This window comes from Acanthochromis polyacanthus, chromosome 11 (assembly GCF_021347895.1).
Source record: "Acanthochromis polyacanthus isolate Apoly-LR-REF ecotype Palm Island chromosome 11, KAUST_Apoly_ChrSc, whole genome shotgun sequence".
NCBI lineage: Eukaryota > Metazoa > Chordata > Actinopteri > Pomacentridae > Acanthochromis > Acanthochromis polyacanthus.
In genome coordinates this window covers 36334384-36355601 of record NC_067123.1, presented here as the reverse complement: position 1 = coordinate 36355601, position 21218 = coordinate 36334384, and the positions used below count along the sequence as shown (strand labels likewise).

At 39.0% G+C, this 21218-nt stretch overlaps 4 protein-coding genes across 5 annotated transcripts; 1 reads left to right on the top strand and 3 right to left on the bottom strand.

Annotated features, from left to right (window-relative positions):
* Positions 1-341: 341 nt before the first annotated feature.
* mrpl9 (mitochondrial ribosomal protein L9) lies at positions 342-4551 on the bottom strand. The gene is made up of 7 exons (XM_022207185.2): positions 4265-4551; positions 2229-2388; positions 2027-2151; positions 1881-1934; positions 1628-1729; positions 1419-1502; positions 342-763 (listed from the first exon to the last, which is right to left on the bottom strand). The coding sequence occupies exons 1-7, from the start codon at positions 4343-4345 to the stop codon at positions 506-508; spliced, it is 864 nt and encodes a 287-aa protein (XP_022062877.2). The 5' UTR covers positions 4346-4551; the 3' UTR covers positions 342-505.
* Positions 4552-4955: 404 nt separating this feature from the next.
* Positions 4956-9950, bottom strand: LOC127536131 (transmembrane protein 272-like). Its single transcript, XM_051955652.1, has 5 exons — positions 8567-9950; positions 8441-8483; positions 8292-8342; positions 7990-8181; positions 4956-6450 (listed from the first exon to the last, which is right to left on the bottom strand). The coding sequence occupies exons 2-5, from the start codon at positions 8481-8483 to the stop codon at positions 6194-6196; spliced, it is 543 nt and encodes a 180-aa protein (XP_051811612.1). The 5' UTR covers positions 8567-9950; the 3' UTR covers positions 4956-6193.
* Positions 9951-10067: 117 nt separating this feature from the next.
* Positions 10068-16091, bottom strand: si:dkey-266f7.9 (uncharacterized protein LOC100006223 homolog). Of its 2 annotated transcripts, XM_022207184.2 has the most exons (5): positions 15951-16091; positions 13111-13151; positions 12740-12820; positions 11483-12053; positions 10068-10604 (listed from the first exon to the last, which is right to left on the bottom strand). In XM_022207184.2, exons 3-5 carry the CDS (start codon positions 12802-12804, stop codon positions 10227-10229), a joined length of 1014 nt encoding a protein of 337 aa, XP_022062876.1. In that variant the 5' UTR covers positions 12805-12820; positions 13111-13151; positions 15951-16091; the 3' UTR covers positions 10068-10226. The 2 variants fall into 2 exon arrangements, with proteins under 2 accessions (XP_022062876.1, XP_022062875.1); XM_022207183.2 differs by lacking the exon at positions 15951-16091 and having other exon boundaries at positions 13111-13264.
* A 1388-nt stretch (positions 16092-17479) lies between these two features.
* Positions 17480-19797, top strand: rpz2 (rapunzel 2). Its single transcript, XM_022207182.2, has 2 exons — positions 17480-17621; positions 18775-19797. The coding sequence occupies exon 2, from the start codon at positions 18821-18823 to the stop codon at positions 19505-19507; it is 687 nt and encodes a 228-aa protein (XP_022062874.1). The 5' UTR covers positions 17480-17621; positions 18775-18820; the 3' UTR covers positions 19508-19797.
* Positions 19798-21218: the final 1421 nt, after the last annotated feature.

The window sequence follows — 21218 nt, the reverse complement described above, 5'->3', positions numbered from 1 at the left end:
ACCACTATTCACCCTCTGACATCCCTATAAATTGTGTCCTCTTGCAAATGTTCTGGGTCAGTTTACCATCACAGACTCATGCTCCGTGTTGGGAAGCCCACTGTATGCCGGAATACCAGTAAACACCCCACTACAGCAAACTTCGAAGGACTAAGAGTAAAATTTCTGCAACAACTCTAATGCAGGTATTTCATACAGTAAACTAATCAGGTTTTGTATTGTAAGCTACATGGAAGCCGACCATAGTTCCCTTCAACACAACACTGTTTCTTCCCATCACCATAAAACCGTAGATAACCTTTGATTTTCCACATCATTGAGCCGAAATTGAATAAAAAATGTATTCTTGCGTATTACATTTTAATGATGCACTCACAACCAACATTACAGGGATTCAGTTGTTACATTTGTCCTCCATAAAACTCACAATCTTTGTGATGTTTGTACGTGTATTACAGGCAACAATATCCTCTGTGGTTCTACAAATACGCTCATTTAAAGTCCTTTACTTGGTTTTCGGGTCTTCACTCGGTGTTGCTGGTGGTTCTTGTGTCGTTCCTACAGTTTCCTCAGCAGCAGTCTCTTTAGCAGCTTCACTCTCTGCTGCTGCTTCAGCCTTTAAAATAACGCCCTCCTCATCAGCAGCTTCTGTAACATCTGTCTGCCGCTGCCTTTGTTCTTTCAACATTTTCTGATGGCTCGCAGAGAAGTCTTCATACGGCACCAGCGATATGGGGACACGAACTGTGTCCATTCCATTAACCTGGAAGAAAAGAGTGAGCGAGAGTCACGACGTTCTGTAGAACATCAGTTCAGCTGCACCTCGTTATCATTCTGCTGGAGGCGGAAAAAACACACTGAAATCACACAAAGACAAGCAAACGAGCTCTACTTGATGCAAAAGTTTGATCAGAAATTGAAGTATGTGATGCACCCACTTATACCTTCCTGTTGTCCTCATTGACAGGCGACAAAAAATATTGTTTCCTTGTCTGAAAAAAATAATAATTCTACAAAAAAATTCCCCAAATTTCTGAAAATTTGCAAAACCTTCAGGAGGAAAATTCCAATAATTACTTAGAATTTTTATTAAAAAAAATACTAATTTGGCAAGACAATTCTTGTAAATATTTTTCAAAAAAAGAGTAAACATCTTCCAAAAAAATCCTAAAATATTTAGTGATTACATATATATCAGTAAAACTTCTATTTTCTTTAAGAACATTCACAAAAAAATGTTCTTAAAGAAACATTTTTAACATTTCTTTTTTTCCATCAAATGTTTAAAGATTTCCCAAAAATGTTGAAAATGTGGACATCAGAAGTTTCACTGTGAAAATATTTTTTTTTCTCCACATTTTCAAACTAAACGGGTCAATTTTGACCCGCAGGACGACACGAGGAAAAGAACTTCTTACCGTAATTTCACACCAGTATTCACCCACTTCCTTCACCGACTCAAATGGAAGCTTCAGTGCATGAGGCGGCACGACCACGCCCAGCTAAGGAAGGTTTAATTAAAAACAACAAACAATTTATGTTCAGCAGAATCACTTCATGACAGTATGATTCTAATCAATTAGAAACAGAAAAGTGAGGTTGAAAACAGACGTAAAACCAGCCGTACCTTCTTGACCAACTGTCTGCAGACGATTTCTTTGTTAACCTGGAATTCTTCAGAGGGCATTTGATGAATCTTCAGCTTGGAGCGTTTGAGGAAATCCACCGTCTGCAGAAACAGCAGGAAAGCTTTGCTCAAAATCTGACGGCTCTTCTGTTGCTGCTTCCCAACTTTTTAATTCTGACTCAAGCGAATGATCTAAACAGGGAGGAGAATCCCGAAAACTTTTTTTTTATATCTTCTGCAGATTAAAACTCACCATTTGCCCGGTGCGGGTTTGGACTCTGTCCTCTAGTTTGCCATCATGGAAAAGCTGCACATTAAAACAAAAAGTTGACAATGATGAATACACGATGCTGTCTGATATGTGGAGAATAAATGATGGATTTTACATTCAGTACACACCCTCAACTCCTCAGCAAACAACGCTTTGTTCTCCGGTGATGGATAGACTGCGAGGCCTTCAGGCAGCAGCTTGTTTCTGCCGACAGACTTCCTCACGAACACGGTGTCTCCTCGCCCGCCGAGCTCTGTCATAAGAAACATTTTAGTACATTTTCCTTCCTGGGACAACTGTGAAATCATCCAGGGCTCTGGAGATACTCACTGGGAACATTCTGAGTCAGGATGAGCTCCATCCTCTCCTTTGGAGCGTTTTTGGTGTCTTCGACCAGCTTGTAGATTTTGTGCCTTCGAGCGTAAAGCCTCGGAGGGCTGCCGACTTTGGACAAAGGCACCTGCCACCATCGCTCCACCACAACTGTGTTCTGTGGAAACAATCAAGCGACCGGAGATGATTTCACAAAGTCTTAAGTCTGCTGTCAAACAAAGATGCATACAGTCATCCAAAAAATGATTAGACCACCCTTGTTTTCTTCAATTTCTTGTTCATTTCAGTGCCTGGTACAACTAAAGGTATATTACCTGAAGAAAACGATGAACACGACAAAAAATTCAGCTGATTCCATCATACTTTATGTCCTATCTGACATGCTTCAGCTTCATTGTATTCACAGAGTATATAACAAGCCATTTCATGTCATCAGCAGCACAGCACATGTAAAGGTCTAGAGTGGTTTCCTGCTAATATTCAAGCCGTAGCACAACTCACAAGTTGTCAGCTCTCACATAATGCCAAAAACTAAAGAATTGTGTGAAGCCACAAAAGCAGCCATCTTGGTACTGCTGGAAATTGGTTTGAGTGAGAGACAGGTAGCCAAAAAAACTGAAGATCTCCAAGACAGCCGTTCATCACACCAAGAAAAAACAAGCCCAACATGGTTCTACCAAACTGCTAGCTGGTGGCAACAGGAAACGTCTTTCTACCACCAGATGACCGTCACTCATCCGTTCCTGTGTCAGGAATCATCCTCGGACCTCCAGAGATCTGAAAAATGAGTGAACACTCCGGAGAAATGTGATTTGTTGGACAAGGACAGTTGGAAAGCGACTTGTTGAAGCTGGTTTGAAGTCACACAGGGCAGGAAGAAGCCCTTCATCAAGGAAAGGCAGAGGAAAGCCCGGTTACTGTTTGCTGGGATCACAAGGATTGGACTGTTGATGATTGTTCTAAGGTTCTCTTCAGTGATGAATCCAATGTTCAGTTGATGTCCACTCCAGCCAACTTACTGCTTAGGAGGAAGCCTGGAGAAGCTACAAACCAGACTGTCTGCTCCTACAGTACAACATGGGGGTGGATCAGTGACCATCTGGGGTTGTTTCAGTTTGGGTGGAACAGGGCAAATGAACCAGGTCATGTACAGGACTACTCTTGAAAACGGTCTTCTTCCATCAGTTGGAAAACTCTTTCCTGCCTCCAATGACTGGATTTTCCAACAAGATAATGCCCCTTGCCACACGGAAAGGTCAGTTAAAGCCTGGATGGAGAACCAGAACACTGGAACCATGCCTTGGCTGCTCAATCACCAGATCTAAATCCAGTTGAAAACCTGTGGAAAATCATCAGACGCAAAATGGAGAACCACAAGCCCCAAAACAAAGCAAATTTGTTTGAATTTGTGCAACAGGAATGGGCTGCTGTGACGGCAGAACAATGTCAGAAGCTGGTGGAGAGCATGCCAACACACATGGCTGCAGTCATGAACAATGGTTCTGAATCAGTACTAACTCCTGTGTGGATCATGAGACTGAAACAGACAGAAAAGAAATCATGGGATCCTAAAAGCTGTTTGTGGTTTTGGTTATCAAGAAAACCATAGAAAATGTCTGATATCAGCTGTTAAATGAAACTCTTATGAGCAATTTTTGTTGTTATATTTGTCGAAACAAATGTACCTTTAGTTGTACCAGGCATTAAAATGAACAAGAAACTGAAGAAAACAAGGCTGATCTAATCATTTTATCCATGACTGTATTTACACTTGTCAAATCAGAAGCTAACTTTAGCCACGTGTAAAAAACAAACACATTTAAATCAACACGTCTATAAATCACTTTAAACAGGACTGATGTATTTTCCTGCATCACTTTAATATCGGTTTTAAGTCACAGCATTAACTCCGAGTACTTTTTAATGACATTTGTTGGAGAGGACTGTAACACTGCGGTGTGTGAAGCCGAAAGCTTCAAACTGAGACACACAGATCATCGGTGTTTAGTTGAGATTGTTGCAGAGACACTGACCTGAGCAGGACTCAGAGAGAAGCTCCTGACAGAAGACAGGCTGAGCAGGTCCTGAAGGACACGGCGGCCGGAGCTCCACATGTTCCTCCAAAAAATATCAGCTTCGACTCTTAAACTCACTGAAAAACTCTCCAGAGGACCGAAGCTACGTTTGTTTCAGCGCCGACAACATCAATTCATCCTCCAAATCTCCTGTCAATTCGCCGTAACCGCTAGAAGAGACAGCATGGATGCTAGCTAAAGGCTAACCTGCTGTGGTCGCTTGTTGTGTGACGTAGAAGGACCCCGTCGGTCGCATAGTAGACCCGAAAAAAGCCCGAATTAAAACATTCATATTCGAAATTTTCTAACGTCATCTTCATCATCAGAAATATTTATGGTTCTAAAGTGGTGAACAATCAAAAGAAATCAGACATTTTTAACGCATAAACATGAATATAAATTACACAACCTATATTTGTCTTTTTGTTATTTTAGTTGTTGTATGCAAGCTGCTGTTAAAGTATCTATCTATACTGAATTAGTTTTAAAAAAGTGACCAGCACAGAAATACTTTACATATATAGCGTGTATGAACATAAATTGTAACTTGTAACAGATTGAACAAATATCTAATTTCACCACTGATTTTTAAATCAAAGGTTTCCCCAGGGGTTAGATGTAAATGTCCACTCCATAAAAAGCACAATACTAATGATAATACTCATCTTTATTTATAGAGCATTTCTAAATGTAAGTTACCAGGTGCTTCACGGAACAGCAAATTAAACAGATGTGTCATAAAAAAAAATTAAATGTAAAAGTTAAAAACACAACTTGGTATATATATAAAATGCAATACAGTGTTAGAAAAGGCAAACATATTGTTCAAAAAAAGTCCTTTCAAAGACTCCCAGAAAAAGGTATCGTATAAGAAATTACTTAAAAAAAATCTAACATTTACAAATGCAAAATTTTGCAAGGCATGTAAGATTTACGTGATGAAATTTAGTCTCTCCCTCACTACCTGGGTCAAGAAGGTATGTAGAAGAGTTCAATACTAGGTCGCCACTGGAACATCATTTTATTTGGCTAAAAATGGTGAAAGTTTTATTATTGTGTCAGCTCAAAGCATGTGATCTGAGGGATGTGATGGTTTTAGCAGCTCATAGATGTGGCTATTTTGACCTGTGAAGAACAACTGAGGTTGGATTCAGGTGTTGCTTTTACATAAAATAAACTTATTTAACTGCTTTAAAACACACTTGACAAGTTTTAAGAGAAGTAAGTTACCAAGTATTAAACATTTACAGGAGGACTGCATAAAAAAAGCCAAAAATTCTGTAAAAAAAATCCCAAATTTCTAAAAATGGGCAAAACCTTCAGGAAGAAAATGTCAATAATTCCTTAAAAGTTTTATTTAAAAAAATCTCTCCCATTTTTGGCAAGAAAATTCTTGTAAATGTCTTCAAAAATGAGTAAAATTTTTTCCAAAAAAATCCTTAAAAAAATCTACAATGAAAATATGTATATCAGTAAAACTTCTAATATTTTCTTTAAGAAGATTCACAAAAAAATCCAGTGAAATTTGCTGGATTTTGGTTGATTTTTTTGTGAATGTTCTTATGAAACATTTTTAACATTTCTTTTTTTTCCACCAAAAAATGTTCAAAAATTTCCCAAAAATGTTGAAAATGTGGCCATCAGAAGTTTCACTGTGAAAATATTCTTTTTCCCCCACATTTTCAATCTTTCAACTTGACCCGCAGGACAACACAAGTGTTAAATAATGTACTTCTACACTTTGTGTATGACTTTAATATACTGTACATGAGAAGCAACATAAAGCAACCTTAGGTGCAGAATCTGCATCATATTCCTCTGAAAATTTAAATCCAGCTTCCATATAAAATCCTTAAACATTTCAAAAACCATGAAGCAGGACTGAAATCACACATCACCAGCAGTGGTTTCGTTGACATCACTTGTGGCACCGTAGAAACTACTGCGGGCAAAGTAGCGTCTTGCACCCATCGTCTTACAGCAGATCACCAGAGCGAAGCAACAACCGCAGACGAACATGAGAGTCGTAGCGACCCACAGGATCGTAGTGACGATGAAGGCAAACTGGTAGGTGATCTGGTGGCAGTAGCGATCTGTTCCAGGAGAGTAGTCTGGAGGATACACAGAATAAACCCAGGTGGTACCTGCAGGGTGAACACACACACACACACACACCAGGCTTAGAAAATAATGTTTCTATTCAGTTCAGAGGTGAAGCTACACAGTGAACCTGAGAGCTTTTCACTATGACTGGGTCAATATATGATTGAGGGACTTTTGAAGTCCATGGGAAACATCTTGGGAAAAAAAAAAAAAGTTTTTTAAGTTGATTGTGATCATGTCTTTACAAATTCCAGAATTTTTTTTATTATAAAAAATAATAAAACAAGCTTATTCTAAAATTCAATTATATATTGACCTTACTAAAGTGGGTCAAACTTTACATTTTCTACCAATGTTAGAACAGCTATTTGATTTCAGTCTATGATGTTTGACTGCATGTGACTTGATCAGACTTGATTAATGCTGATAAATCAGCCCATCTGCTGAATTCTGATTGGTTGTGTGGGATTAAGTGATCAAATTTTTTCTTAAATGAGCCCCATTCACTTCAAACCAATGAGACAAGCACAAAGAGTATAAAAGAAAACAAAAACGTTCTCATGGTAAATAAATAAAATCAACAGTGTCAGAGTCTAATCAGTGACTGCAGCACAACAAAGTTATGAGGACATCTATATTCAGGTGCTTAACCCTCTAAACCTCTTATAAAATCTGCTAGTTGTTGAGCTTCTGTCACATTTGTACTCACTGTGGGTGAATTCTTAAACCACAAAATTGAAAGTTCATTATTTATGTTACAAAAATTGAGAAACCTGTTAACATGTCCAACATTTTGCCCACAGCTGTTAACACTGTAAAAAATAGTGGCTCAACATACAACAGATAATTTAATCTTTACATTAGTAAATTTATTTGTTTGTATGTTGTCTTCTAGTTCAGTTAAGTTCAATATTGTGTTTTTAAACAGGATCCAGTTGATTTTTTAAAAAGAGGCATGTAGAATGAAGTGATTTTGATGAAAAATAATGATTTTAGGCTTAAATTTAGTTAATTTTCCAAAGGAACAGCCCATCACACATAAAAAAGTTCAAAATCGACAATTCTTTGTTTTTTACAGTTTCTGGCTCGAATAAATGATTGAATTTCTTTGCTTTTTATTAAGGTTAACATGACTTTTAAACCTTCTGCAAGGTTTTGAGGTTCAGAGGGTAATTTAAAAACTGTTTTCAGATGCTGTTAATTGTTATATATATTTAAAAAAAAAACACGGCTAGGGGAAAAGACACTAAAATCAAGAAAAAAAAAAAACTGGCCTAAACACAAACAAAAACACCACCAGATGATATTAAAAGCAACTCTGATTCAACTGGGGGAGAAAATATTTTAATCTAAGTAAAAACAGCAATATTTTAATTTTAAAATACTTAACTGCAGGATGTAACTTAAGCAAAAGCATGCAAATATTTGTATAAAATCAACTTAAACTAAAAATTTAAAAACTGACTATTTATTTTTACAGTCTGAGCAAGATGCTGAGAGTATTTGAATAAATATACTTTCCGTCACTGCTTGATTTTATTAAAAAATACAGAGCGTAGTGGCATGTTTTCTTCTCCTACCTGCTATGAACCAGACAAAAGTGAAGAGGTGCAGGAAGGTCATGCAGGCCGAGGTGAGGATGCAGCCGGCTCCGTCCTGGTAGCTTCCTCTGCTGTAGGTCACAGACAGAGACAGGATGCTGGTTGCTCCCAGAACTATCAGGTAAATGGGGATGTTGGGCTGCACATGACAGCGGCCCAGATGAGTGGCGCCTGTGATGCAGCAGAACAGCCATAAAAGACAGCATCCAAAACATACCCAATGCTGTATTCACAATACATTAAGACAGAAAAGTGATGTCGTGGTAGAAGAGTGAACCCACCCAGTACAATGGCTGCTATCATCACCATCCACCACATAATGTTCACCACGACTACGAGAAACAAAGAGGCACAGGGTGAAGCATTGGTTTGATGCTAAAATAAGCAGAATAACGTGAAAGCAAGTCGAGAAAGTGACGGAGAGTCTAACCAACTGTTGAAATCAGCACAGGACCTCGAGGCTTGGATTCCATCTGTAGAGACGAGTTAATATCTACAGTAAGAATTAAAGTCATACAACAAGAGGAGAAGCTGCAGCAAAAGGGATCCACTGTACCTTTCCAGCTGTGAAATCTTTTCTTCTTCGAGTTGGTGTTAAAGTGACGGCTTCGTTAACATCCTCTGCTGTTGTAGCAGGATGTTGTGACACTCTGTTACAAACATTTCAGCAACTATTTTGCAACACTGTGTTTAACTAAGAGGAAATAATGATACAATCAGTCAGTGTTATCTGATATAAGAAAATTGCATGCCAACAATGTCATAAGCCACAAACTAGTTGCATGGCGTCCTTCAATTTCGCTACAATGTGGGATTTTGCAACTCATCAGATGTGATCGATGCGTCTTAATACGGAGCAGAACTTAAACAATGTAATCCAGCGCATGACAAACGAAGCGATGCACTTGTGATTACATACAGGAAATAACTGCATTATCAGCTCTGTGCACTCTACTCACACTTTCTGTCCGCTAATATTATGACAGATTATTAACAGACTGTTGCAACACAGCACATAAAGATCTTCACTAGAGGAAAACCAAATCCAGAAATCAAGTGTGACTGGTGAAAGCTGAAGGAAGAATCACAATTGCTGGTTGAATACAAGTGAGTTTAAACAGATGTAAGAGTTTTAAGGGTTGAGTTTGGATTCCTGTGAAGATTTGAAGTCGTCTTTGCTTGGAAACCTCTAAACCTTAAGTAGTTTGTGTGGATTTGTCCCAAAAGATGTAATGTAAAGTTCTGCACCTTTAGGGAACAGAATAATTTTGGCTAAAAGTGAACTCAAAATTGTCATCTATGTAATATGACATCATTATAATGCCGTCCATCCATCCATCCATCCATCCATGCATCTAGATATCAATCCATCCATTAATCCATTAATCCGTCAATGCATATATCCATCCATCCATATAGCCATCCAAATCCTACATATCCATCAACAAATACATGACATTACATGTATACACATTTATATGTATTGTATATGTATTTTTCCAACAATTTGCTCACATCTTGCTACTCTGTAACACTCCTTTTGAGCCATGCTGCTTTTATTTTTTATTCTATTGATCAGAAGGTATATTTTTTTCCCTCTCACTCTCTTGTCATCTCTGTTCTACACACCTACATTCCAGCTGAAAACCTTCTGAACTTTTAAGTCGCTCATTTCCTCTCGGTTGCTGAGGACCAACCTGCGCTCAAACGATAGTTGCAGTGGGTTTGTGATGCAAAGAGTGAAGCTACTTGTTCCCTAGCAGACAGCTGGCCACCACCTCACACACCAACAAGCCACAGCAGGATGTTAACACAACTCGATGCCATGCCTCTCTGCAGCAGCACTGCCACCCTGTGACAACGAAATACGACTGCTTACATCAAGTCCTGAGTTAAATGTGTTCAAAGAGACAAAAAAAAACCCTGACAGTGACGCCTGCAAACCTCAGTATCAGCTCAGGTGTTGGTGGTGTTTGTTAGCCCAAATGGAGCGGTGCTTTGCTGTTACTCACTGCTGATTTACATTCACGTGTCAAAACAGAAATCATAACACTTCACAAGTTTCCACAGTAGTTTATTACTGCACAAAACCTCATATGCTGTTGTTTGATTTATTTTCATGTGACCGTTTTGTTTCCGTATCTTGTAAATGACACATTGAGAAGTGTCATGTTCTTTTTAGCGAAGTTAAATCTGAGCTAAAACCCCATTCTAACTCAGACATTAGCAGTGAAATGTTTGATCATTTTCTTTTTAAGTGAAGTATATTTAAAACCTGCCTTGCTAGGAATGTGAATAGGTGCCTCTCTTCTCTTTCTGACCTGCGTTAGTTGGAAGTCAATGATCATTTGAATGAGTGGAGCAGCAGGGAAGTCCATGCAGATGATTCCAAAGCGCAGGTTCTGGCCCGTCTTGGCCTTCAGGTAGTTGTACAGCTGTGGCATGATGCACTGAGCGACGGCTCTGGGATGTGCAAACACACCAGCTCCACTGCTGAAGGTGAGAAAAATCTGCGCTTTGTTTCCTGTAGGTGCAGCCTCCAAGTGATTATAGACACTCTGCCATTTACTTTCCACGTACATAAGTGTCGGTACCTGCAAGAAACAGCAAAGGCTTTGCTATCACAAGGTGTCCTACGGATTACATGAGAGGGTAAATCCACTGTTAAATAGTTTCTACCTGTATTTTTTAAAAGAGTTCATTGTTATTTTACAGATTTTCCCTGTTTTGTTTTGACTTTATTAATCCACAGAGGGAAATTCTGTCACAACAACTGGATATTCAACAAGGGGGTAAACAGCAAGACAACAAATATTAGGGTCAGGTATAAAGTGAAGGTTACATAAAATAAAATAAGAATATAGAAAAAAACTACATATACAAGAAAATCCAAGAGTGATATGAATTTACAGATAACAGCTAGAAAAATCACAGAAAATCTGTTATTTTACTTGTTAACCCTAAAAACAGGCCAAAACTATAAATAGCATCCACATTAAAAGTGTGTTCTGTAAAATTACACTATTCTGCTGTATTTAAATCAGCTAAAAACTTAATTACTTTAAAAATGTGCTTTTATTTTCATGGTTGTTTCCAGTTTTTGAATGCTATAATATTCAACCCCTTTTTAACGTTGGTCTTGGCACCTTTGCAGCCAGATTTTCACTTTGTTTTTACAGTGTAGGACAACCCATTTAAAATACATCATCAGTTATAGTGAAAACACAGTCACTATTCTTGGATATAATATAGTGAGGAGAATTTTAAATTCTACACAGGTTATATTACACATATGTTTCTAAGAGGCAGGCTTGACTTAAACTCAAATTAATGCACTGTATATTTGGTGACTGGTTCTTGTGTACTTGGACATTTAAGGAGAACAGAACGATGGAACCGACAACGTCTACCTTTAGTGATTTGACTGTAATACCGTTTGCCTGCTGGTGTGCTTGTGTTTGACTTTCCGTACCTGCCAGTCGTCAGCTATGTCCATTGAACCATAGCGCATCCCCAGGTCTGGCCCAGAAAACTCTTGCATGATGATGAGTTTTCCTCGGGCCTCCCCCATGGTCGGCACGAGTCGACTGTGCCACAGCAGGTCCCAGTGAGCGTAGCGGTGGATGTAGTCGACCACGGCACCGTAGATGTCACCCGTCTCGCTGAACTCCTCCCTCAAACGCATCAGCACCGTCTCACTCGGGTACTCTTGAAGGAAATCGACCACACCCTCCAGGACATGCCCAAAGTGCGCCCGCTGGTAGGACACCCCGTGGTGGATGGTGAGGTTCCCCCTGACGTGACGCACACGGATGTCTAGGAAGCGAACCCCGGCACGGAGCTGGGAGGCCAGGCTCCAGGTCTGGCACTCGGCATACACGCCTCCAAACACAGCCATGGTGTTGTGGGTCCCCGGCATGGTGACCTCAGACAGCGGCTGGTCATCAGGGATGCTGGCCATCCAGGACGGGTTGAGGAACTCTGGGTTTGGTGTGTCGTCATAATCAGGTCTCTGAACGGCACCGTAAGTCAAACCTACGACTCTTAAAACCAGACAGATTTACGATGTGGTTTAAAAACATGCCAGGTTTTCATTTTGTCTTTTCTCAGACGGTTGCATATTTTGGTACAGCCCTTTAAGAATAGAACTGTTGTCAGTGGTGATAGAAATACATTCATTTTTCTAGGTTTAACCAAATGAAGAAGAAACAGTCCGTGAAAAATCCTTGCACAAGAGTAAAAATACTAAAACACTACTGCAAGTAATATTAAATAAAATGTAGATTCCAGAGGTGATTTGTGTGATGGCTGTGAGAGCTCAATGCACTGCCATGTAAGAAAATGTGAGCAAATAGAAACTGGGAAAACATTTTCACTAACATGACCACACATGAAGTGCACATAGAAAAAAAAAAAGTAAAATGAGACAACACAAACAAACGTAGAAATGCACCGTAAGTACAAAGAACTTTAGTTTTTGTATAACTTTGTACATCTGTACTGTCTTTGTGCTGACATGTTTGTAGAAATTTCTAGATATTTGCATTAATTACCTTTAAAATGCATTTTACAGATAGTTGTTCAAACTTATGGTGGCTGACAGACTTTGTTTATTCTCTGATTCATTGTGTGTACATATTGATCTCAACTCTCCGTACAGTATATCGATGCACTGACAGTGTGCTAAATTAAGTGTTGTCAATATGCGGCATGTTTTCAACACACTCACCCCAGCAGGACCGTCAGCTCTGCCAACAATCTGTACATTTTTACTGGACCTTGTCTGATCCTCATGTCTGATTTTCCAGCCCTGAAAACAGAGAATGATTTAGAGACAACAAAAATAAATTAAATATTTAAAACAGTTTGCCTGCATGTTGCTAAAGAGGAAAAACACACTCCCTTCATGAAAGTACAAAAAATATAAAAACTAAAGCAACAGTGAAAACTATTTGATTGGCCTGAGGTTGACCTCAGTTCACCCCTACGGACCAATTCAATGGCCGGCTTAAACCCTTCTAATCCCAAAACTGAACCAAACCGTTCACTGCTGCTGTGTCAAACCTGCTGATGTGCCTCTCTGTTCGCTCCACTTCATACCTGAAACCAGAGGGTGCTTGTCCTCAGTCCTGTCCGGGTGCCTGGGGACGACCGACAGAAAGAGACGAGTGGAGGTGTCAGAGACAAAATGACACCGGCCAGCGTGTAGACCTGCGATGCTATTGTGGGAAATACTATAGAGCAGAAGCTGGGCTCTACGCTGCAGGGAGGGAGGGAGGGAGGGAGGGAAAGTAGGGGTGTGAATGATGAGGATGGGGGGGTTAGCGGGGTTTTTGCCTCCGATCACGATACGGAAATTCATCAAAAAATCCAAAACAGACCAAAAATAATGAATGAAAGGTTCTTTTTAAGTCCACATTCATGATTTCCTCTTTAATATCCATTTCAAAACAATTTTTAGACAGTGATTAGAATGTAAAAGTCACATAAGATCTGCAGAATGACTATCCGTACTCACATAAGCAATCGCAGCATTAATTTCTGGCACACAACAAGTGCAGCTGAGGATTTTCACACAGCAATTCTTATCGTTCCAACAAAGTTACATGTACAGTGCCTTTCAAAAGCATTCACCACCCTTGATAGTTCTCTCTTTTTGTTGCTTTTAAACATTGAATAACTGTTTAATTTAGTCTTTTTTTGACCAGAATATACGAGCCAGTACTCCTGCCTAGAACTGCACCATAAAGACAAAGAGCTCTTCAATTTTGAATTTGTATTACTTTGTTGTATCAAACTATGAAGTCATGGTCTGTTAACCTTTTGCAGTACCTTGTAGCAGAAAATCTGAAGGATTTATTAGATCAAACAAAGTTCATTTGTGGGTGTTGGATGGACAAACTGAAGGATGATATAAAACCAACCGTACCTGTTTGAACAGCATCTGCTATGTTTTAAATTTTTCTGTTCAATTATTGGTAGAACTGAAATTACCGACACACTTTCAGGTCAGCCACCATTGACCAAAGACAAAATAAAATTTTTTTACACAAACATCCCACAGAATATTTCTCAGCACAGCTTCCTCCTCTCAGAGGACGCAGGGTGAGGCAGCGCTCAATCCTGAGCTGGAAGCGTTTAGCCAAAGTGTGCGTGTGCGTATAACACTTGGAAAAATCTGCAGATGTTTTCCCGCTTTGTCTCCTATCACTACACGGGGAGTCAAATATTACACAACAGCCTTGTCCTTGACTTGCTGAATAATATTTGGTTAGCTGTTAACACAGACTGTACACCCAGAGTGTGTAAAATAGAAATTCCTGCAATTTTTAGTAAATATTCAGGCCAGGTGAAACCCAGGTAATGATACTGCTTTTCTTATGAACACAGACCAGTGACACCATTCACTATATTCATAAATGTAACAAACCAATGAAAGAATCCGTTTCTCCAAAAAACACTGCGTGGTGTCAGTGAAGGCATCGACGGTACAACAAGTCGCATTCAAACATTTTAGCTGCTGTTTGAACATAATTACTGTTGTGAAAATACATTATTACATAAAATAACTCTGTAGGCATATCATTCACAAAAGGTAAAGGCAAACAAGATCCAAAACTACCAGGGACATTACAATAGTAGCTGTTAGAGAGGGTCCAAACAGTCCAGTTGGTAAAACTACAGGAACTTGTAGCATCTCAAATGACTGAGACATGCTTATTATAATCCGGCTCTAACTAATTACACAGCTAAGAAGAGCCATTTACAGCTATTGCAGTTTAATTGTGATGGAAACTGGTAGAAAGGACAAATCAGATTTGAAAACATCGATGCAAAACTGCCCAATAGCAAGTCAAATGTATTTAAGATATCTATTACTCTACTAAAGAATTATCTTCATAAGCGCCATACTACATTATTACTCAGGATGAATTCATGTGGATGCAGCATTTTAATGATGTGTTTTGGTGGAGAAAAAGCTAGTTTGCAGTACTCCTCTGCAATGTAGTCTTCAAAAGTGCATACCATTTTATATGCTGGTTTAAAATCCCTGTGGAATTGCATAAAACTCTGTATGTTTTGGTGCAAAGTTTTCCATTTTTATTCACAAGTTTATGGACATGACCTCCCTCCAGACCCAGAGACAGGCATTCTGGGCTGGTCCAAACAACTTGAGGCTTTCAGTCACTGGAAGGTTCTGTCAATTCAGTATGGAATGGTCATAGCTTAGAGGATTCTCAAAGCATGGAACAAGGAGATGTCTCCTAGTTTTGAAGCTTGGCTCACAGAGTTTTCGAGTACACTGCATTTAGAGAAGATTCGATTTGAGATTGCTGGGAAACCAGATAGATTCCATCAGATATGGCAACCTTTTCTTGATCACATTACACAATGCGGAGGACCCTCATGACACTTCAGTTATTTTGATTATCTTTGTCTATTTATCTCCATATTATTTTAAAATGTGATTATAGTTATAGATGTCCACAAAAATGTGTCTGAGTACTGATGTGTTTTTTTTTTTGTTATTGCTGTTGTTTTTCCTTTCTACCTTTTTGTTTGTCTGTTTTTTTCTTTTCCTAACCTGCTTTGTGGGAGAGGGGTGGAAGAAATGGGTATCTGATCGGGTTTGTTCTGTATATTTGACAATAAACAAAGTATTTAATAAAATCCCTGTGGAAATGCTTGTTTTTATTCTTAAGATGAATATCAGACGCTACCAAGTTGAAGAAGACATCCCAGTATCAGCATCAACAACCAAGACTGATGTCATAATGACATATTGGAAAGAACGTCCAATTCTGGGTTTTCCATGTACTTAAGAAAAAGAGGGTAAGGGGAATTTTTATCCAGCTCATCTGTGCAACTAAATACTTAAGTGAAGCTGTTAAAATGGTATGATGTATAAAAAAAATACTCTATTGTGTGATTTACCTTACCTTGCCTTTCTACAGCCATGGTCAACAGAGCTGGTACCGAGGCTGAGAGGAGAGATTAACCAGGACTGTGGAAGGCATTCGGATGTAGTTCCAGGAAGAAGTGGACCCACAGGGAGAAAGTCCTGCAGTTTAATAGAAAATAAAATAAATATCAATGCTGTCAACTGTTAAATGAATCATCCAACAAATCATACAATATATAGCTTGTCACAAAAATTATGCTTGCACTCATTTGGGCTCTTAAATGATCGCTTCATCATTATTTTAGTGGTCTGATTTTGGGCATTTCAGCATTTTTATGCCAAAAGACTTGCAACTCAATCAAGCATTGAATATTATTCATGGTATTAGAATCATGAAAACAAAATCTCGCTCAATTAAAGAACCTCTCCTTATGTCTTCTATTAAGCGAAGATCTCAAGTGACAAGGTGGAAAGGATTGTGTCTTTAACACATCACACATAACTGCAAACAGAATCACTCTCTCCAGAAAAACTTGTTCTTCATTCTTCAGAAATTCCCCCCATCAAAGATTATCTCATTGACTGATTTTTTGTATACCTTAAGCACTTCCTTCCTTCCCACCTGTACAGACAGGCATTTCAATAGCACTATTTCTTTCCCAGTGCTATGTTATTGTTCTTTACCCATGTCTTACTGCCTTCCTTCAACGTTGTATTGTCATTTTCAAATGCTTTATATATTTTAACACTCTACAAAACACCTTGTACCTCCAGTTTTGAAAGGCGGTATGGAAAGAAAGTGTATCATTGTCATTGTTTATCGTTAATTCTGTGTCATTATTCGCTTAATTCTTCATATACTGTTGCTACTATTAACAGCAAACATCCTGACTGTCACAGCAAGCGAATCACACATTACTGACAGCATTAGGGTTTCTGTTATACTCAGTCTCAACAAGATGTGACAGTTTCACAGTGAACCAGCAAACAAACTGTGAACCCTAGGAATTGAAGCAGCTAAAAGAAATTCAGCCATCATGAATTTTAATATTTACGTGGAAAAGCCTTCTGATGTCCTCTGTATTCTGATCTAACACACTGATGGTAGCTTTTTCCATACATTAACTCAATTTTTCAGGAAATCTAAAGAGAATTGTGCTGCTAAAGTATCTCTTGGCAGACAAAACCATCTTCTTGGTGACAATAAGAACAAAAAGAGCTAAATAATCATGTCTGTTATGATTTGAGTGAACTGGCACTTTCTGTGCTAATGTTTTGTAGCTGTATCTTAAAGAACACTTCTTTTGAATGATGGCACATTACCGACTTTCACTGAAAATAAAAGTACATTCTTTCCAGCATTATCACCGATACTGAACAGATGTTATTTGCTTCCTTGTCATAAAGTGTATTATTGTTGTTGTTGTAGTATCTGGACACCCAAACTGGTTAGGAAGGTGTGCAAACCTAACATTAATGAAGAGATGCCCACTGTTGGTATTGCAGCCTGTGGTTGGAGCGTCAGCCGCAGTGCATCTGAGAGAACTCCCCTCATCCAATCAGAACGGAGCAGGCATGAGTCACTTCCTCATGTTTACTCCCTTATTTGGGAGGAAGGGGCTGTCCTTGTTTGACTAGGGTGGAAAATGGTGGAAAGGAGAGTCAGACGGCTGCAGTAGACAGAGGGATACCGACAGTTTTATCTCTGGTGAGTAAACATCTGTTTCATCTGTGCTCTAATCTGTGCTCTACAGGATGTTTTAAGTCTGTGTGGAAGTCTGGTCAGCTGGGGCGAGGAAATTATACCAGCGTGAGCAGCTGATTCATGTTTGAGTGACTGGGAATAAGGAAATGAAAGAGACGAGCATGAAAACAAACAGCAGCACATCCCGAGTTTAGGTTAAAGACGGCAGATAAAATAGCCTGCGGAGGTTATTTTGGCTGCTAAACTGCTGTGATACACTACAGGTCATGACTTGTAGCCATTTCTTTGTTTCCAGTCTTTCTTGCGTTACTACAAATCAGGACACACCTACTGTTGTCCCAGAGTTATTTTTCCAGAAGGACAACATTATGAAGGATGATTAATGCCACAAGTATGAGAAAGATGCACGACAATGGGATTTACGTCTGTGGTATCACAAATTACGAGCTGATTGCTGCATATGTAATCTGTGATACTGCACTTAAATGCTTTGTTATAATTAATATATACTAATAATACTTCATAAAACAAAACACATAAAATAAAGATTTAAGTCATTTTTCTAGATTCTTTAAGCCTAATCACAATAATTCAGTTTGTTTCATTTTAAATTAATCTTTTCTTTACAGGAAGTAGTTGATAAGTTATCAGCTGATTGACAAAAAACTTGATTAGGCGACTTTTTGGATGGTGGTATTTGCTGGTCTTTGTGTTCTGTCATATTAAATGAAATGTTTTTAGACTACTGGTCAAACAAAAACAATTTTACAATGTCAACATGAGCTTTTCTTAATATATACTCTTAAGCTATGGTGCTATCAAACTAATTGAATAAGACTGAAAGTGGAAAGTCTGTGCCTTCATCCCAGCATGTTGCTAGTAACATTACAGTAAGACGACACCTGTTGGTATCACCTTACACAGTGTGGAGCAGCAGCTGGTAACACGTGGTGCGTATGCGCAGCACTTCGTCTTCAGTTTGATCTTCAGGGTAACGCTAGCTGAGGCAACATCGTGCACTCTCTGTGAGCAAGCTCTGACCTAAAGCTCACGTTTACTGTATTCAGAAATGTTGTGGTCAAACGCTGAAAGTACCGAGTTGAATATGAATTCAGTTTACAGCATGTTAATGTGCTTTTTTCCTCCATTTCTCCAGCCTACATACTCACCTTGTGTGGACCTTTAGTAGAAAAGTAGCAGTGATGGCTGATGCAGCACAGATCAAGAAAACTGCAGCCAAAGTGTTGTGCTGCGTGGAGAAAGTGTCATCTTTCGCTTCCTCCATCGACCCCATCTTTGGCATTGTCTCATCCCTGGTTGGGGTGGCTCGCAAGGGCCTGGTGGACGAGGAGGGTCACGCTCTGGACAAAGACTTCCAAGCGATCCGCACTCAACTGGAGGACATCTCTCAAAAGAACCAGCACTGCCTGAGGAAGATCCGCATTGATGAGGTGAATGAAACTTACGGCAAGTACGAGGAGTACATCAAGCACCAGTACAATGCCTTCAACAGCATGGTGGCGCAGATGAAGAAGGATCCAGACAACACCCAGCAGCACATGGAGACCTTTGAGAAGATTTATGAGAGGGACAAGTCTGACTTGAGCCTGGACGTGTACTACCGTGGTGTGATGGGGACAAACACGATGTTTGCGAGATCTCTGCTGAAGGTGTACCTGGACCACTGCGACGGCGACCGGGAAATCATGGAGCGGCGCTGTTCACACATCACCCACCTCTTCCACATGGGCCTCATCGCCCTCATGGCCTACACAGCTGTTACAGAGGATGACGAAGACGAAGTGCGTGACAAGTGGGCCGGGAGGGTGGAGGACATCCAGACGAAGATGCAAGAGGTGCTCAGTCAGTGCAAAGACAAATCGTCCTGAACATGGACAGAGAGAGAATGTCCTCTGGGTTCGCTGGAAAAAAAAAACAGAGAACTATCGATCAATCTCAAAAGACAAATTATGTTATAATATAAAAATATGTATAAGACCAAAGCCATGTTTTGATTTATGTAATTGAGCTGTGTCTGATGTTCATATGGCAGCATTTTAGTCACTGTTTTGACAGCGTACATTATTTTCAAAGAGACCACTATAACTTCCAGCTGCTTTGTGTCACATGCCAATAAATGCTGAAGTTTTGTACAATCTGCAGTAAAATATATAAGTTATCATTTTGTCAAGTTCATTTAATTTGTACGAAAACCAACAATTGACATATGAAGTCATACACTTTGCAGATATTTGCTCTTCTAAGATAGAAGTTGACAGCAAATGTTAAACATCAGTGAAGTAAAACAAAAAGAAAATATTAGTGAGCTGAAAAAACATTCCTGTGGTGCATACATGGCAATATAATAATCCTTAGTTCAAAAATCTATTTTTTGAGTTTTTGAAGCCCTGCTTCAGTAACCAGCTTCTCTGTAATTAAAGAATGGAAAGAACCAACAATGAATCCATAAAAGTTATATATTTAGTAACACATCTCTTCAAATTGAATTCATACTTAAAATCCATACAAAACATAAAAAGTTCCTTGAATGGAGTATGGAGTTAAATCTAAAATAAAACTTAAAGTTCATTCATATTACTAGATAAACAATGAGCTTGAGTTCATAAAACACGGTTGCCTCGATAGAAATATGTCTGTCAACTAATAATATTCTTTGGTTTCTCTGTGGTGTATAATGATTCTTTATAAGCATATTCAGACGATTCTCTTATGCAAGTGGTTCAACGAGGGGGAAAAAAAACCTAAATTAAAAAAGGTTTGGCAGACTAATACCTCTAACCTTCAAATGTAAAGTAAAAAAAAAAAAAAAAGTGAAGCATTTCTGTTGCAGGAAGTCTGAGGGTAAACAGACAAAACATCAGACTACCAGTTAGAGGTCATACAAGACAATGAATTACTGAACTGAAAGAATAATGTCACCAAAAAAGACAAACAATTTCATTTGGAACCACTTGAAGATTGACGTTAACGCCAAAACCAAACACTGTTCAAAGCCACATAACGCATAGTGCTAATAAAGACATTATTAAGTAGGCGATTAGTGCTGAATTAACCAGTCTATTGAACAGTTTTTCAGTCAAAAATATACTGAACAAAAATAGAAATGCAGGATATATTATGTCATTAAATTCTTTTTGGTCATCAACCAAGAATCACTCTTCCTTAATGAATCACAAATCTACAGCAGAGTTAATGAGGTTGACGATGCTGCTCGTCTAATGTTGTCCCACTCTTCCTGAAGGGTGTGGCAGCATTTGGGGGACAGAATCATGTTGTTGAAGTTGTCCATCCAGAGCATCATGTGGTGTATTGTTTGTTGTACCATGGAATGATTTCTTAGCCAACAAACAGTGGCGTTGTGGCCATTCCAGTGTCTGGCTGTAGCTCTAACTGACGTTCCAGCAATCAGAATGCAAACAGCCCATTCCCGTTTATTCCTGTGATTCATGTCATCTGAATAAAGCTACATTTTAAGGTAGCCTTTTCTATTCACTAGTCAAAGGAGTGTCTGTGTATTGGTCACACTTTCTGATCATTGTCCTTTACAGCCACACCTGAGTAAGGTGTGAATGAACTCAA

Bases quoted from the DNA above. Each gene is read 5' to 3' on its own strand.
- mrpl9 (XM_022207185.2), bottom strand. From the start codon at position 4,345: ATGTGGAGCTCCGGCCGCCGTGTCCTTCAGGACCTGCTCAGCCTGTCT. The intron at 2,152-2,228 runs GTGAGTATCTCC...TTCTTATGACAG, and splicing joins CCTGACTCAGAATGTTCCCA to AGCTCGGCGGGCGAGGAGAC. The intron at 1,503-1,627 runs GTACGGCTGGTT...AACCTTCCTTAG, and splicing joins GCAGACAGTTGGTCAAGAAG to CTGGGCGTGGTCGTGCCGCC.
- LOC127536131 (XM_051955652.1), bottom strand. From the start codon at position 8,483: ATGGAATCCAAGCCTCGAGGTCCTGTGCTGATTTCAACAGTTG. The intron at 8,343-8,440 runs GTTAGACTCTCC...TGTTTCTCGTAG, and splicing joins TGTGCTGATTTCAACAGTTG to TCGTGGTGAACATTATGTGG. The intron at 8,182-8,291 runs GTGGGTTCACTC...GCTGCATCACAG, and splicing joins GATAGCAGCCATTGTACTGG to GCGCCACTCATCTGGGCCGC.
- si:dkey-266f7.9 (XM_022207184.2), bottom strand. From the start codon at position 12,804: ATGAGGATCAGACAAGGTCCAGTAAAAATGTACAGATTGTTGGCAGAG. The intron at 12,054-12,739 runs GTGAGTGTGTTG...TCTGGTTTTAAG, and splicing joins GAGCTGACGGTCCTGCTGGG to AGTCGTAGGTTTGACTTACG. The intron at 10,605-11,482 runs GTACGGAAAGTC...TGTTTCTTGCAG, and splicing joins ACATAGCTGACGACTGGCAG to GTACCGACACTTATGTACGT.
- rpz2 (XM_022207182.2), top strand. From the start codon at position 18,821: ATGGCTGATGCAGCACAGATCAAGAAAACTGCAGCCAAAGTGTTGTGC.